The 18,770-nt window shown below is 42.8% G+C and overlaps 1 protein-coding gene across 2 annotated transcripts in view; it reads left to right on the top strand.

Moving 5' to 3' along the window:
- Positions 1–18,770, top strand: part of STK39 (serine/threonine kinase 39) — a 362,307-nt gene that overhangs the window by 185,000 nt on the left and 158,537 nt on the right. The window contains exons 14-15 of one of the 2 annotated variants that reach the window (XM_083153899.1): positions 4,890–4,954; positions 9,077–9,727. In XM_083153899.1, the coding sequence (XP_083010025.1) occupies positions 4,890–4,954; positions 9,077–9,215 (204 nt within the window). In that variant the 3' untranslated portion in view covers positions 9,216–9,727. Of the gene's footprint in view, positions 1–4,889; positions 4,955–9,076; positions 9,728–18,770 lie in introns of those variants that run through there. The other variant, XM_083153898.1, reaches the window with a different exon arrangement.

An 18,770-nucleotide genomic window follows, 5' to 3' on the forward strand; every position in this document is an offset into this window, starting at 1 on the left:
TTAATGCTTTGGCCGCGGGACCTTATATAATAAGTGCCCCCCGGCTGTGGCATTACCCTGCTGGCTGGTTGTGCCTGGGGGTGGTTCTTAAAATACGGGGACCCCTACTCATTTTGCCCCCCGTATTTTGGGAACCAGCCGCGGCCCGTGAGCCTGGGGCTGGTTTTAAAAAATCAGCGAAGCCCTATTTGTCTGGTTTCCTGATTTTTTTAATGCCAGCCCCGGCTCTTTCAGCCTGGTGCTGGTTACGGCAGTGGGGGGGACCCCACGCCGATTTTTTTTTTAACTAAATACCGTTTCAGAGGCATTCCCACTGCCTCAAAAACGGTATTTAACCGTGTAGGACTCTGCTTTTAAAACGGGTTGAAATACCGGTTATCTTTAACCGGTATTTCAACTCTGGCACTTTCCCACTGCAGCCTTAAACGGTAAATTGCGCTGAAAAATCGTCAATTTACCGTTTTAGACCTGCAGTGGGAAAGGGGCATTATTTTGTTGTTTGTTTTTTGGTCTTTTAATTGTGGATATCTTTGGATATATTTTGGATGTTATGGGATCCTTCCATTGTTGGGATGGAGGATGTTTTACCTGGTCGACATATTTTGGAGGAAAACAATTCCACAACAGATCACCATCTGAAGGCAAAGAAACCGCTATATGTGGTGAAATACTTAATTCATTGTAAATTGGGTACGCATATACCTTGTCTTCAGAGAATATCTTTGGTATATATGTGATTTTTATAAGCACGCACAACACGTGGTGGAGTAGATCTATCTCCTATAAAGATACCTTTCTGGGTGTTCTTCTACACAACAGAGTGTGAGTCACGGTACGATACTAGTACCTCCATCCACTTTAATCATTAAAATTAGAGGCACAGTCACTTTCTATATATACCTTCTCTTTTAGGGGTATATGATTACTTAAAATATAAATCCATTAACACGATATTTTTTTTTTTTATTATTTCACTTTAATATATACCACTTCAATGGAGAAAAATATGGTATCACAGTGAAGCATAATCCTGAAAGGAAAAGAACACGCTAAGGGCATATACTAAACATCCTTTCACGTGAGTGTGGTACGCACATTTATTACTGAACTTCGTGTGAATAGTCATATGTAAAGAAACCTTTATACGTGTACCTTGCTTCATTTCTTGGTGATTAAGGTTTGACCAACACTTTCTTCCTTATCCAAATTCACAGGGTGTTCTAGAGTGCACTATATATAACAGATCTACACATTGATCATTCTTCTCTTACTCCCACCTACGGAGACAAATAAAAATCACCCAGAGGAGAAGAATCCAATAGGAGAGAGACAAAAGAAACCGCTACGTGCTTGTACATTGCCTTACTTACCGTGAGTGGGGGTACGCCCATCCATATTTTTCCTCCATATGTTTTCTCTTTGAACTGGGATAGGAATATTTTTCTTTAATTTTTCTATATGCCATTGAGAACACTTTTGAAGATTTTGAAGATATATGAAGATACAGACATTCTGACTCATTCCATCTGAGTATTGCGCCCCAGATTTGGAAATCCCCACTTGTGTGTGTATTTATTTAATATACAATGCGATTCTTTTAAAAAATGTCATTTGATTGGTTAGAGATTTGAGAGTACTTAGAGTCCCCAGAATCCTCACTACTTTTAAATAATTTTACATTTCTGCCACATGCATTTCTGCATTGGATTCTTCAGTAAAATCACCAGCTGAATAAGTACAAAAAATTTAAACTTCCACCTTTAAATGATACATTACCATTAAAAATCCTGAAAAACTGTCCAAAGTTCTTGGTCCTTAAATTTGGTTCAGTAAATAAAACTGTAAAAAATATATTGGGCACACATTGGTGGCTCCTACTTTATTGAAGTAGGGGGGCTGCCACTACCCCTGTGCCCAGAGTGGAGGCAGCCAAGATCGCGTCCTTGCACCTGTGCGCTGGGAACAGGCTCCACTGTGCACATTTACAAAATACAGGCTTCTATGGACTGCATAGGCTGCAGCCCATAGAAGCTGGCTAGGGCTGGCAGGTAGTGGAAGCAAGATCTCTCCTTATCAGTCCTATGACTGACAGTTAGAACTTCCACTCTGAAGTCACTGCCAGTCACAATGAATCCAATGCAGTCACAGACTGCACCTGGCTAAATGAAACTGAGCTGAGGTTGCCCAGGACCTATAGGTAAAATACTCTTCTGGCTACACACCAATGTGAAATCACAACTAAATTTTAATAACTACAATCCCTTAGTATACAATTTATACATACATCACATCACATTGTGATGGTATATTTGATTAAATAAGATGGTTGTACTGTATGCCGCACAGTTATGTGTTAATCTATAATACACAAAAGGGCTGATGCATATTCGTACAAGCACATGTTTCATATCTTGCACGAATTCTCACTGCACGTGCTCAGAAGGTGCACAAGTGCAAAAGTGGATATGGAGAACCACAAGCGTTTAGTACAAATCATGCTTTACTTCCTGTCTCTCTCATTCAGGAGAGACAGAAAGAAGCGAAGAAGCGCATACAGTATACACATGATCAGAGGCATATCCTTTGTACCAGCATGGATAAGTACTCACTAAAGATGATGATGACTACTGATACATTAGGCACATATGTTGCTGGTGCAGAGGCTTGTGCACCTTAATATGTTAATGGCTATGAATACAATTGCAATACCATATTTTTACATGCACTTTTCTTATATGTCATTGGCAACCACTTTACTATCAACTTCAAAGCATCAATTTTGTTAGTACAGATCATAATTGCCTACTTTTGAAAAAGCATTTCAAGGAGATTGTGAAGGTGACAACTAGAAGCTTGGATGTGTACTGTGTATCATAAAATGGCTTACGTCCAAAGATGAGACCCAAAGCAGTTAATAAGATCTGCTGTACTTGTTAAAGAAAGACCCTGATACTTATCAAGGATTGTTCATGTATTGTGTTTTACAAGTGGTTCCATATAAGTAGCCACCATAATCCTTATTTAAAATGCATATAACGGTAGAGATCATTGGGGCAGATGTATTAAGCCCAGGGCCGGATTTGTGCCTAGGCCCGTGAGGCACCGGCCTCAGGGCGGCACTAATTAAGGGCGGCAGGCAGGCTGACATTCTGTTAAATGGCACAGCGGGTGGGCAGTGGCGAGTGACGAGCGCCGCCGTCGCAAATTATCCTATGTCGGCGGCAGCGCCGCTCATCACCCGCCACTGCCCACCACTCTGCCATGCATTACATCACCGCTTAGTGGCTGGATCCGACGGTCCCCCTGCGCGTCCGAAAATGGCTCATTGCTGCCGGCTCCCGCCCATTGGCTACTCCACACACACAGTCTATTGGCTGCTGTGTATCCAGCAGCTGAGCTGATTGGCGCGCAGATCCTTCCTGCGCTCAGTCAGTCACAGTGTGTGAGCCGGAGAGAGACTGATGGAGACACTGTGCTAATCACTGTACTAATAAGTGCCTCCCTCCGGGTCCTCCGTACAGTGAGCAGTCCAGAGTGCTTAAAAAAATATGAAGGTGGGCTACAGTTAAATTTTTATGAAATATATAAATAACAAAATATATATACATTTATGATTACATTAAAACAGGGTTGCCGACCCTCCCGGAATTACCGGGAGGATACCGAAAATCTGGTCCTCCTCCCGGCCCCCCGGAAAGGTGGGCAACCCTCCCGGATTCTGGGGGACCCCCACGCCACCCCCCGATTGCGGCGTCTTCCCCATACCTTTGGATTGAAATCCATCAATCCGCGGGTCTCAGAGGAGGGGGCGGAGCTAAAATCGTGTCATTTTAGCCCCGCGCCCTCCACGTAGATCTGTGAATTGGGGTTTTTACCATCCTGGGGGCGGGGCTTAATGATGTATAGCTCAAGCCCCGCCCCCCGAACTGCAGCTGGAAGTCTCCTCTCCGACAGAAAAAGTCAGCAACCCTGCATTAAAATAGGGGGGGGGGGGGCAAAAAATGTTGTGCCTAGGGGCGGCCTGGCCCCTAAATTCGCCCCTGATTAAGCCTTATAAGGAGATAAAGTGGAAGATGATAATGCACGAGCCAATCAACTGCTAAATGTCATTTTTTAAACATAGCTGATTGGCTGTGCGTTATCACCTTCTACTATACGTATCTCCTCTTTATCTCTTCACCAGGCTTAATACATCTACGCCAATGTGCTTTATTATAACCAATGCTGGGAATGCCACTGATGATTCCATTTGACTGTATACAGTATATAGGTGCGTACACACGTACAGATTTTTCTGTCTGATCTATCTGGTGGGAACAAAAACCTTGAAATGTATGGGAGCAAATGACAATCAAAAAATTGTCCCCAAACGCTTGAAAACAGACAGTGATCAGTCAGACAAATAGTTTAAATCATTCTAAAATAACAAATTTATCAAAGCATTTATTTTTTATTGTCATTTGCTCCCATACATTTCTAGGTTTTTGTTCCCACCAGATAGATCAGACAGAAAAATCTGTACGTGCGTACGTACCTTATCTCTTATACTTTTTTGTTTTTACCAAAAATGTAACATCTGCACAATGTGGGTAAAGTGAAATCTGGGAGATTCCTAGACTATTCAGGGAGCTAGGGAGATTGTTACTATTTCAGGGAGTCTCCTGCAGAATGCAGGCGGGTAGGCAACTATGGTACGGATAATAAATATAATATAGAAAGTGGGATAAATCATATAAAAATAAATTACTGGGTACTGTATATATGATTGAGCTAATTAAATATAATATATATAATATATTAAATACTATTATCGTTTTGCTAAGTGGTCTCATAACTGTGATCTGTTCTCTACACAGCTCAGATATTTTTTCTTTTTGTATTTGTTCTAGGCACAAACCAATGAAAGCCATGAAAACAGACTTACATCTGCTATTAATCTTGTTCTAAGGCTAAGGTAGGAGACTTTCTTTTTTTCCTTCTAGAATATGTGGACTTTTTTAGAGTTAGGCGTGTAGCCAGCAAACAGATCATTTAGCACTTTTTTAAACCCTTGTTTCACTCCACTAGATTTAGCAACAATTAAACCCTGCAGCTAATTACCACGCTAGTCTGATTCATTTAGCAGGGATTTACCTGAGTCTGCAAAATTACACAATTGTGGGTTCCTGCTTGAGGAAAACCCAATGCTTCAGGAGTTTATGTGGTATCAGTGAATTTCCATGCAGTAATCTCTGATTTTAAGTGAAGAAAAAAGCTGTTTAATTGAGTACCCTTTCCCTGCGCCACATGTTAATTACCTGAATTAGCCTGAATATGCCCCCTTTTTCACAAAAGTCCTGGGTCTGACCCGGTATTTGGAACACAGTTACAAGCTGGGTCAGACCCAGGACTTTACAACTTTTTCACAGTGGGGCCAAAGTGTCTATTAGCCGGCGCTAGGAGATGATGTCATCTACAAGCTCCGGGAACACAGGCAGATTGGGACTCACAGCGTGGACTCTGTCCTATTAAGCCACAACCCCTAAGAAAAGTCTTCCATGTCAGACTGAAGGATAGCCCAGCACTCTGGAAGCTGTGGGGTAGCCTCCAGCTTCTGGTATGCACCTTTACCTGGCTGCATAGCAGGGTAGGCAGCAGCACTAAAAGCGTGTGCCATGCTCCTCAACCTTCCAATTTCTTGTGGGATACTGCAGTTTTGGAAATATGGGTTCTCAGCATATTGTACATGGAGCCTTGGTTGGATGAACCGGGTAACCCCATTACACTACCCCGTAACTCAGGTCTTTTATTTTAACTCAGGTCTTACCTGTATCCAACTTTAGTCGCTACCCGTTTTGTATTCCAGGTAACTGGGGTTTTTTTTGGACTCTTTTTCCACTAATTCGCGTTAATGGCTATGGAAAAGGGGTATAAGACTGAGGGTTCTGCCCAGTTTTTGTGTACCAAATACAAATAAAAATAAGCAGTATTTTGCCTCCTTACAAAAACAACAAGAAAAAAGTTTTGCAGTATGGTAAGTAGGGGCTCCCTGTGGCTGGTTTTACTCTTAACTATACTGTACATGGTGTTATGTGGCTCTACATAAAGACAGATGTCACACAGATGTTTTAGAATGTTTTGAGTTACTTTATGAGTCATTTTGTATTTCACTTTATTACTGCACTAACCATGCAACATTCTAAAATGCCTAGAACATCAGAATCTTTGGTATTATGTCCCACCCCAGTTACATGGGGGGAATGAATGTAAACTGTATAAACTGTTTAAATCTTTGTGCTGTGTGCGGTAGCTGATCTTCCTAATGGTGAACCGGCTTCTGACAGTTCAGTACTCTCTGATGGAAACTGAATTACACGGACTCAGACACTCAGGGTGAAAGCCATGCATGTAGACAGCAGTGTTCATGTGTCCACTCTACTTCACTTATGCCGGTTTTTCTCCCAGCTGGATGAAATCTTATCCAATTTGACTGGATTGGATTATAATCTGGCACGATAGGAGCCCACGCGGAAAATAGCTTGTAATAAAAAAGCTAGTACACAAAAAAGCACACAAAAGAACCGTACAAATATACAGTACCGTGAATAGTTTGTGTCAAGATTTAAAAGTGATACCTATTGAACAGTCCACATCAATTTGGTTCTAATCACTTAATTTTTATATTTTTGATTAATTTAAGTGTTCCTATCTTTAGTTTACTGTTAGGTACAGTGTCCCTTGGCTTTAAATAGATTTTCTCAAAATCTACAAATGCCTGCTTAACCCTTTAAGTGCCAACATCTCTGTGAGAGGTGAAGTATATCTGCAAAAAATGCCAGTGTCACTAACATTTGTTATAGAAATTCAAATAGAAAGTGTTGTGTAAAAAATTATTGGTACTTGTGTAGTTTGACGGCGCCGTGCGTCTGAGTCCCCTTGCAGGGCTCGCTTCGCTCGCCCGCGCTGCGGGGTCGGTGGCTCGCTACGCTCGCCACGCTATCTAAAATCAACTCCATGCACACATGGATAGTGGGGGTATGAACTATCCATGTTGGCATGGGGTTAAGTTAGTTTATTTTAGATAGTTGTGGCGAGCGGAGAAGCCGGAAGTAGCATGCTGGCGCCGTGAAACGACACAAGTACCAAATTATTATATTTCCTACATAATACTGACATTACAGGTCATTATGATGAATTAAAATGTTTGTTTTCCAATTTTCACACCTATTTTGACAAATTCACTTGGCACTCAAAGGGTTAATTATGAATAAAAAAAAATAACATTATTCGGTACTTATGTAGTATCTGGACGCCCGATTTTTTGATTGTATGCCTTAAGTTAAGGCATACAATCTGATGCGATGCGATATCGCATCGCATACGACCATATCGCATGCGATGCGATGACCCGATTTTTCCATAGGATTCAATGTTAAAATGGACTGAGTCCATTTTAACATGGAATTCAATGGGAAAAAGGGGTCCTTTTCATACCCCTACTATCCAAGTGGGAATGGAGTTGGATATAAACCTGTGGCGAGCGTAGCGAGCCACCGAGCCCGAAGCGTGGCGAGCGTAGCGAGCCCCGCGAGGGGACACAGAATACCGTCCCCTCGCGGGGCTCGCTTCGCTCGCCACGCTTCGGGCTCGGTGGCTCGCTGCGCTCGCCACAGGTTTATATCCAACTCTATGCCCACTTGGATAGTAGGGGTATGAAAAGGACCCCTTTTTCCCATTGAATTCTATGTTAAAATGGACTCAGACCATTTTAACATTGAATCCTATGGAAAAATCGGGTCCATCGCATCGCATCGCATCTGATTTGGTCGCATGCGATGCGATGCGATGTGCCAGATCTGACCCGATTTCTAAATCGGGCGCCCAGATATTACATAAGTACCCATTATTCTATATAATAGTTGTAAATGGTCTGTAATGTCTCCTCAGTGTGCAAGCTATTGTAGCCTATGCATGCTTCCCAATAGCTCCCTGGGATAATTCTGTGCAACAAACATTTATGATAAAGACCACTGAAGTATTTTGTTCATCATTTTGTTGATTATGATTTAAAGGCCCATACACACTGGGTGACTTTGAGCTGATAAGCGCTCAAAACAGCAAGTTTGAGCGGCTTTCAGCTTAAAGCCGCTCAGTGTGTATGGCCCGGCGATGAGTGGTGAGCGCTTCATCGCTGGGAGAGCCGCTCATCTGCGCTATGCCGGACGCACCCCACTGACGGCGCCGGGCATGGGAAAGCCACTCAGTGTGTATGCACTGAGCGGCTTTTCCCCCAGCGATGATAGCAATCAGCGCTGTCCATACACGCTGGGCATAATCGTCCAGTGTGTATGTACCTTTATTCTTTTTCTGGCACAGGGCACCAAATAGTTTAGTTATGGCTCTGCTGCTCCTCCTACTGGCTACCATAACAATGGTTCCTGGTAGGGGCAGCAGAGCTTAAATAGACTTTTTAATGCCCTCTGCAAACTACTTTTAAAATGCTGAACATTTGGAAATACTGTGGGTCAGATGTACTAAGTTTAAATAGAGATAAAATGGAGAGTGATAACCACCAGCCAATCAGCTCCTAAATGCCATGTCAGACTGTGTTTGAAAAATGTCAGGTAGGAGCTGATTGGCTCTCCATTTTATCACTTTTGAAGCTTAGTGCATCTGGCCCTGTATCATATAAAAATAGTGTGTCACCATTGAAATTGCTGTCATTTCTCTATTACAAGTTATAGCTGACTAGTTAATTATATTTTTTTAAGTGATATAATGATAAATAAATATACTGACAAAATAACTTTTGGGGTATTTGTGTGAAGACGTCGTTGCAAGAACAAATGGCACCAACTCTGTCCAACTCTATTTCGCTTGTTTGTAATCTAAAGAAACTGTGCAATACATGTATTTTTTAACCTTATTGAATATCTTGGTGTGACTAGGATTAATACTCTCCAGTGACTTATTGTCAGGATTAATTGCCGTCATACGTGAATGTGGCTGTAGGCTTACTGAATACTTCATTATGGGTTTTTCTCTTTTTGTGGGATCACAGTAAAGAGATTTCTAATGAGTTTCTTTCACACTCCAGCAGTCAGTCCCTGACAGAAATAAAGCATGGCTGTTTTACAAGATGCATGTTTAGAACATTTTTCACTGGGAGATTTGATCAGCGACTACTGGGAAATGACAAACAGCTTTTAAAAGAACATTGTGGCTGTCTTATATGAGCTGAGCTTTAGAACGATGTCCTCATCAGCGCAAATACAAAGGCGAACTGTGGGGACTTATCGGGATCGTTATGGAGTGTGGAGGGCATTTCATCTCAGTTCAGTGGTTCTAGCCAATAGACTCCGGTGCATATGATCAGTTGTGACTTTACAGTGATCTTGAGAACTGCAGTCAAAGTTATGGTACTGTAGTTTTCTGCTTAATGTGCTGTGATGGCATTGTATACAGCTTAGAAAAATCCTTTTCTTAAAAAACCTAAATTACATTTGGATTTCAAAAATACAAGCTCTGAAAAAAAAAAAACTAATTGTGGGCCAGGTGTATCTATCTTTAAAAGTGATAAAATGCAGAGTGCTAAAGTACTACTACTAACTGCCATGTTACAGACTGTGTTTGAAAAAATGACAGTTAGGGGCTTCCCACGGTGTGTAATTGTGTTACATCTCAGTATTTATCAAAGCATGACGAGAAATAAAGTGGAGAGATATAAGGCGTTAATCGGTCTTCAACTGTTTTTTTTACAGCCTGTTTTTCGAATACAACAGCTGATTGGTTAGTATTTTATCACTCTCCACATAATGGGGGGAAATTACTAAATTGGGAGTTCTACTTCACATGGGATTTTGCTATGGGCGACCAATCAGATACTATCGATTGTCTTCTAGAACAGTGGTGGCCAACCAGTCTGAGGCAAAGAGCCAAAAAATATCAACATGAAATACACATGAAAAACTAGATCCACATAAATGAACACACTTGATCGCTGCAGTTTCCCCCCCCCCCCCCACCACCACCACCACCACTACCACGCAATTCTCGCCCACAACCACATCCACCATGTGGACACCTTGAACTCCAACACTGTCATGCAATGTGATGTCATGGAGCACATGGAGCAGAGCAGAGGCAGGCTGTCAGTGCCAGAGCCGTATCACAACCAAGAAAGAGCTGCATGTGGCTCAAGATTCACGGATGTGTTAAATAAATAAGAAGTAGATTCTGATTGGTTGTCCATAGCAACATCCCATGCATCTTCCCCTATGTCACGCCATGCTTTAATAAATATCACCTTCCTAGTAATAAATAAAATGGTTGCATTATCCTTTTTGTACATTATATCATGTAATAAAATGTTATTCAATAGATAACAGATTCTCAAACTCGGTCCTCAGGACCCACCCCCCAAATGTCACTATAAAGACCCTCTATCCTCAAAACCACCGCCCCCACCCCTGCCGCCACCAATCCTCCCCATCCTCCCTGCCTTGTCCTGTCACTTATGGCCGGTGGTGCTGACAGGGCAGCAGCAGGACGTCTCGAGTCGGCGGGCAGCTGGGAGCGGAGCAGCAAAGCGTACGTGAGGCCAGGCGTCCGGGTTTGTGCCATTGTGCTCTGCCGACAGGCATGGCAGTGGCCGGACTGCGCAGCGTGACATGATGTCAGGGGTCACAATGCACAGCCTGTGCGCCGCCATGCCTATCAGAAGCACAGTACACTGGGCCTTATTTTGGTTCATTCTTTCTGACAAAATCCTTCTTAGATGGGCAAAACCATGTTCACTGCAGGTGGGGCAGATGTAACATGTGCAGAGAGAATTAGATTTGGGTGGGGTTTTACTTCAAAGTGAGATCTATATTGCAGTGTAAAAATAAAGCAGTCAGTATTTTCCCTGCACAGAAACAAAATTACTCACCCAAATCTAATTCTCTCTGCACATGTTACATCTGCCCCCCCCCCCCCCCCCCTGCAGTGCACATGGTTTTGTCCATCTAAGAAGGATTTTGTCAGAAAGAATGAACCAAAATAAGGCCCACTGTCTCAAACAGTGGCGGTACTAACGTATATGCTCAGCGCTGCCGGGCTTTAGAAAAACATTGGCACAGGGGTACTAATCCCGGAATCTAGGGATTGGAAGCTTCAATCCTGGGATTGAAATCCCGCTGATTTTAGGCCAAAATCCCAGGATCCCGCTGATCCCGGGATTGGCCTCCCTAGTACTGTTAATGTGTGTTGGATTGTCACAGGCCCAGTGTTACCTAGTGATGGTGCTCTTGCTCAGACAATTCTCTCTACAGTGGCACTTTTTGTTCTTCAAGAGATTGCCATCTGCCAATAGTTTGGATGCTTTCTAAATCTTAGCTGAAAGGCAGGGCAGTGACATTATTTAATGAGAAGTGGCCCATGGCAACCAATCACCTGCTCTGTATAATTTTATATTATGCAAATTATAGATGTTACTTCAGTGCTGATTGGTTGACATGGGCCACTTCTCCTCTTGCTCACTTCTCCTCCATTATCACCGCTTCATATATTTACCCCTCAGAGCTGAAGGATAAAGACGCTGTGTCAGGCTCTCTGACGGACATAGCATTTTTTCCTCATCTATTGTTATATAATGCTTTTCAAATGTTATATGAGTGTCATGGCTACTGGATATCAGTGCTCTCTACTCCCTTATCTGAGAAAAAGATTTTTCTGAGGGAATGAGAAATCCTTCAGCCTTGATGGCCAATTTACCTCAGATTCTGAGGTACAACCTTGATCTAATCTTTCAGGCTTTTGTTGATATTGTGGTAAACATGTTGATATAAAAACAAATAAAAACATGCAAATAAAACAGATATCTCTCAGGGATGCCTGCTAAGGCAAATCTGTTTGTAACATTCCCTGTAACTTTCCGTAGCAGGCAAATATATTCTGTGTATACTGCCCATTGCTGGCATTGTACCACAGCCCGGTGCTGGTATCAACTGTAGACCCGGAATCTGATTAAACGGTGGTCTCATGGTAAACCCTTTGCTGGTCCTTCATATATAAAATTCTCCCAAATCCCTCATCTGATAGTAGATGGGGAGTCTGAGGAAGGAATTGGGGCGTCTGTGTCTTCAGTCACAGATTTATTGCTTATTTTAACCTCTGACTAAAAGGCTCACACATACTTAAAGAACACATGCAGGCTTGTCAGTGTGCCGTCGTTGTCATCATCCATCTCAGGTGTCATTAGTCGGAAACAGATGAATAATAATCCCTCAATCTGAGGTAAAAATTGATTCTGATTATGTGCAACATGTTTAGTGATGTGTGCACACGGTGAGATTCCCTTGCTATTCGACTTAAGATTTGAGTGCTATGCAATCTTTGTTAACTCTGCACTATTTACATACAATGCATACAATCTGCATTAGATCTGCACTATATAGTCATTGCTGCCCTGTCAATCTGGGTTTCGATTTGTTTTGTCACGGGAGCGCGCATCGGGATTGCAAGGTAAAAAACCTGTGCGATCTGCATACGATTTTGACTATATAGTCAAAATCTAATGCCAAATCTCACCGTGTGTACACAGCATAAGACTAATGTTCTCATTAAATAAAAAAACCCAGGGATGCCAGTTTAGTCACAGGCACAAAGGTCACTAATATTGCCTGTAGTAGGCCAAAATAATTCAAAGCCTATTTTCTGAATACGAAGTAATGTGGCTGCTGGCCAGTCTTACGAACATTTTCCCTTCCTCATAAATCACACACTTCTGAATAGTATGCAGTTACTGGGTAGACAATGTCTAGGTCAAAATGGTCGACCTAGTAGTGGGGCTCAAGTAAAGCCCCTCACACTGACCTTTACATGAGCATTCTGTTGTGTGTGCAATTCAAACTGTACTTGCCTACCCTCCAGGAATTGCCGGAAGTCTCCCAAAAATTGGGCGGCCCTCCAAGGTTTGCTAGTATCCCGCATGCTCCCTAGAGCCACCACTTACCCCTTTGCCGCTATGGCAAATGCCAGAATATGGGGCTTATCGGGAAGGGGCGGAGCTAAAATAACACAAACGGTGTAATTTTCTGTCATTTTAGCTCCCTCCCTTCTCCACAGACCCACAAAACACAGGGTTTGAATGTCATTGGGTGGATCTTGGTGATCCCACCTTGTCCCAGCTCTCCCGAGGTCTCTCTGCGTCTCCTCTACGGGCTTTTGCCGGAGAACAGATATCAAAAGTAGTCATGTATGGTACTATTTCCAAAAACAGCATTCAGGCCTACACTTATAAAAATAGTTTTATATCCAGGCATTTAATAGGGCTGCCTGAAATGCTAACTCTTGTCTCCAAGATATTGATGCAGCTATTAATGCATTATTGGGTAATAAACTGCTGATTTCATAAATAAGACTGAGAAAATGCAATTACAATTACAGTCATAGCTGGTCCGCTCAGTTATATGTCCTTGACTAGGCAGAAAAGGATGCTCCCTGGCTAAATTTCTCACTGCCTTCTAAAATCTATCAGCAACGCTACTTTTTTGTGGGTCAAGCATTTAACTATTTAAAAAATTCTAGAGTAACAAAATAGCTCATAGAACAGGCTTAACAGAACTAATAGCTAAGTCTGGGCTATTCTAGTCACACATGCAGGGGCGTAGCAAGAGCGGAGCCGGTGGAGCAAGAGCTCTGGGCGCTGGAAGATAACAGGGCACCGGAGCCGTGCCTGCACCGCCCGCTCCCGGCTCCCCACTGTGTCGGAGAGACGTGCTGCTATTTTCGATTCACGTCTTCCACTGGACCGCTAGCAAATAGGCCCTTGCGGTCCAGCAGCCAATCAACCCCCTTGGCAACGAGCAACTTCAGTCCCCTTTGGCAACAAGCAATTTCAGTCCCCTTGGCAACGAGCAACTTTAGTCCCCCTTGGCAACGAGCAATTTCAGTCCCCCTTGGCAACGAGCAATTTCAGTCCCCCTTGGCAACGAGCAATTTCAGTCCCCCTTGGCAACGAGCATGAAGCCCCTGGCATCGAGCATGTAGGTAATTGGCACTTATGTGCAATGGGCATTACGGTGTGTTATACAGTGTGCAATGGGCATTACGGTGTGTTACATAGTATGTAATGGGCATTACGGTGTGTTATATAGTATGTAATGGGCATTACGGTGTGTTATACAGTATGTAATGGGCATTACGGTGTGTTATATAGTATGTAATGGGCATTACGGTGTGTTATACAGTATGTAATGGGCATTATGGTTTGTTATATAGCATGCAATGGGCTTCATGTGTGATCTTATGTGTAATTGGCATTACCGCATGTGGCTTTATGTGTAATGGGCATTACGGTTTGTTATATAGTATGTAATGCGCATTACGGTTTGTTATATAGTATGTAATGGGCATCATGTTTGGCCTTATGTGTAATTGGCATTCCGGCATGTGGCTTTATGTGTAATTGGTATTCCAAAATTTGCTAAAATGTGCAATGGGCATTACGGTGTATGGTATAATGTTGGGCCTCGACCACTTTTCACTGCGCAGAAGCCAACTACATTTTGGGGGGGGGGGGGGGGGGGGGAGTATGCAACCCGTTCACACTGCAAAACAACCCAGTGTTAAAAGGCAATTTTCCGGGTCGACATGCTGGACCTGGGAATTTGCCTGCAGTCAGAACGGGGTATAAGTGATTGCTGGTTTAAAAAAAATGTGAAAACTGCCCATTCTTTTGTTCTGGAGTTTTCAAATCTCCTGCCTGGCGCTTCCTCGCTCTGCAGATACTGTAGGTGTGTGCCAGCGGTGCGGCACTGCTGGCACACACCTATGGATCGTATCTGATACAATACATTGCAAGAGCTAAAAAGCACCCGCTGATGGCTGCACATACTGTAAGATTTATGTCATGTGCATCGGATGACATACACATGCAATTTGTGTTGATTTTACCCGGTTTCTTGTCCCAATGTGCCGGAATCGGGTGAATCAGGCACCAATTGGCATAATGTATGGGAGCTTTAATGTAGTTGCATGGGACCAGTGAGCTCACTCACACAAGGCATCTCCCGCAGTGTGCTATATTGAGGCAAGGTACTGTATCTGAGGACACATCTGCAATGCATCATCTGACATGTAATAGCCTCCAAGTTGCAGGAGATCTGCATTTTGTGCGATTCTACCCATTTTATTAAACTGGCAAGCTAAGGTTGGTTAGTAGTATGCCTTGTGTTTGTTTAAAACTAATTCCTGTGTATTTAGTTCTATAACAGAAACTCCGGTGCACAGAGATAAGCAGAGGCAAGACAATACAATTCCATAGTAATTATAGTTACTATAATATCACTTATTGGGTAGTGTTTTGAAGAAGTACAAACTGGAGATGTAATACCATGTAAATGATCATTGTTTTACACTTACACACACACACACACACACACACACACACACACACACACACACACACACATATAAACATTGCACAATTGTTACAACTTTTATTGAAACAATAAAAATACATTCTTGCATCTGGCTTCCATATTGAGGTTTAAGAGACAGATAACTGTTCTAGAGCGCACAACTATACAGCATTATGTATTCTGTATCCTCATCAGGAGATTGGCTTCCATGTCTGAACCTGAAAATCTATTAAACAAATTGCTAAATGAGTGACAGAAAAGGTGATATGCATATCTGAGAATTGAAAGACCTTTAGCTTTATTGGAATTGCAAGTAGGAGTTCACCTTCATAGCTCCTATTTGCTGAATAAAGAAATAAAGTTTTGTCCTTGCACCCATTGATGTTGTTACCAGCGTACACAAAATACAGTCACTGTGTTACCGAACAATCTTTTGATCTTTTTAAAGCTACACTTTTTCCTAATGTATGTAAAACATGTAATACAGAACAGCCAAATCAAATTATCCCTTTAAGTGCCAATGTTGCTATGAGAGGTGTGCAAAATATCCTCTAAAAATGCCAGGGTCGAATATGAATTCAGTGATCTGAAGTCGACTCACCTGCTGCTCCCTGCTGGGAGGATGAATTGTACTTGGGCTTGCAGGTACTTTCTTCTTCCTGCTCTGCTCTCCTGCTTCTGCTGCCCAGTACCACCCTCTAGTGGCCGGCGCCCTAGGCAAATGCCTAAGGCTGCCTAGTGGTGGCGCCGGTTTAATGCAGAATTGGGGGTATATTGCGCTCTACCTGCTAGGTGTGCGTGGTGCTGCTTATCCTAGGGGTTGTCCAGAACCCCTTAAATACAGATAGATTGGATAGATGGATAGCGCACTCTATGTGTGGTGTGTATGGTGAATCAGTTGGAGTGAAGTGAGGGAAGGTAAGGGGGGGGGGGTTTGGGAGGGGGGGTGGGGGATGGGAGATGGGAAAACGGGGGGTAGGAAATGAGTGGTGGGGAGGTACAGGGTGGGTGGTATGGTTTCTAAATGACAGTCAGGAGGATAGAAGGTAAATAATAAGATGTTTATTTATAACAAAATGACAATATGAGCGGGTAATCCGCTGGGATTGGTGTCGACACAGTCAAAGGAGCAGTGTCGGTAAATGTCCATGCACACCTAACTGTCCCTATAGGAGCATATGGTATAAGGGAACCTGTTGGCATCCCAATCCCTCCAAGGGCTCCTATAGGGACAGTTAGGTGTGCATGGACATTTACCGACACTGCTCCTTTGACTGTGTCGACACCAATCCCAGCGGATTACCCGCTCATATTGTCATTTTGTTATAAATAAACATCTTATTATTTACCTTCTATCCTCCTGACTGTCATTTAGAAACCATACCACCCACCCTGTACCTCCCCACCACTCATTTCCTACCCTCCGTTTTCCCATCTCCCATCCCCCACCCCCCCTCCCAAACCCCCCCCCCCCTTACCTTCCCTCACTTCACTCCAACTGATTCACCATACACACCACACATAGAGTGCGCTATCCATCTATCCAATCTAGTGGTGGCGCCGGCCCTGGTGATATGATATAAGCTGGTTCACTTCATGTGCAACCAGATCTTTCTGTCTGGGAATAGGCATTTCTGTATAATAATATATTCCTTTGTAATTCCACCATTTTTTGTAAGGGGGGGGGGGGTGTTCATTTTCTTTTTTACAATGTCAATTTCCATGTTTTACTTTTAATTGTTTTTATAAGCCATATTAACTCTACAATGATATACTATTGCTGCCTGGGAAGGAAGGCCTAATTTAAATACTAATTAGAATCCAGTTAAGTTACTATGGGGGGGAATTTACTAAGATGTGTATTCTACTTCACATGTGATGTTGCTATAAGCAACCAATCAGAATCTACTTCTTATTTATTTAGCACCCTCTAGAAGATAGTAGACAGGATCTGATTGGTTGCCCATAGCAACATCACATGTGAAGTAGAATACACATCTTAGTAAATTCCCCCCTATAACTAATACGACTTTGGCTTGTGGAATGCAGAAAATAGATACAGTACATAAACCTATGCACAGATATGCCTTGGTTGATATTGACCCACTGCCCTACCATGCAACCACTTAATTCCAAAAAGATGAAAAGCTAAAAAGTGCCATTTTGGAAATAATAATAACAACAACAAAAACTTTATTTACAAAGCACTTTTCTCCAAAACGGCTCAAGGTGCTTTTCAACTCCCAGCTCCCTAGGTAGTCGCCTGACGCTTATTTGTTGATCAGGTGCTATTAAAATGATATGTCTTCCAATAGGATTTCACTGATAAAAATCAGCATAGCATTGATATACTGTAATACAAACTGCATATCTGAATGCCAAATAAATGACTGAATGCAGATATGATGGGGGAAATTTACTAAAGGAAATTTGTAAAAAAAAATAGGTGTATTTGTATCCAGAAATACTAAGGGGGACATTTACCAAAATGGATTCGTAGAAAAAAGGTGTATTCGTAGGGAGAAATACACCTTTTTTTTACGAATTTGTATTTTCGGGATTTACAATCCCAAAAATACAACAATTTGTAGTCCTAAAGATGGGACATTCGTATTTGTAGTTACAAATACGAATGTCCTACACCATCGATAGGATACGACAGAAATCACCATTCAAAAGAATGGTGGTTTCTGATTTACTAAGCAGCCGTACTGATAATACGGCTGCTAAGTGGTGTAAAACACCCACGCAAATACGACAGGAAAATAGAACACCATTTTCCTGTTCTATTTGCGTTTTAGCCTGCACGGATCAGTCAGATCCGTACAGGCTGCAGTGAAAAAAATAAAAAAATAAAAATATAAAAAAAAAAAACGGCGTGGGGTCCCCCCCACAGCTGTAACCAGCACCAGGCTGAAGGAGCCGGGGCCGGTAATTAAAAATCAGGGAACCCGACAAATAGGGGTTCCCCGATTTTTAACAACCAGCCCCAGGCTCCAGGTCCGGGGCTGGTTCCCAAAATACGGGGGACAAAATGACTAGGGGTCCCCCGTATTTTAAGAACCAGTCCCAGGCACAACCAGCCAGCAGGGTAATGTCACAGCCGGGGGACACTTATGATATAAGTTCCCGCGGCCAAAACATTAACCCTACCGACCAGTCAGCCTGGCCAGGGGCCCTGGGGGAGTGGGGACCCCCCCAATGAAGGGGTCCCCCCCCTCCAGGACTTACCTGACCAGGCTGAAGCCTGGTACTGTCCTCGATGCCCCTGGGCGGTGGGCATCGAGCTGATAGTGGTGTAAAAAAATAGATTAAACTATTTTTTTTTACTGTGGCACTACAAGTGCCAGCAAGCCTCCCCAGCAAGCTGGGACTTGGAGAACCACA

This window comes from Crinia signifera, chromosome 7, assembly GCF_055691185.1.
Source record: "Crinia signifera chromosome 7, ASM5569118v1, whole genome shotgun sequence".
In the NCBI taxonomy this organism is placed as follows: domain Eukaryota; kingdom Metazoa; phylum Chordata; class Amphibia; order Anura; family Myobatrachidae; genus Crinia; species Crinia signifera.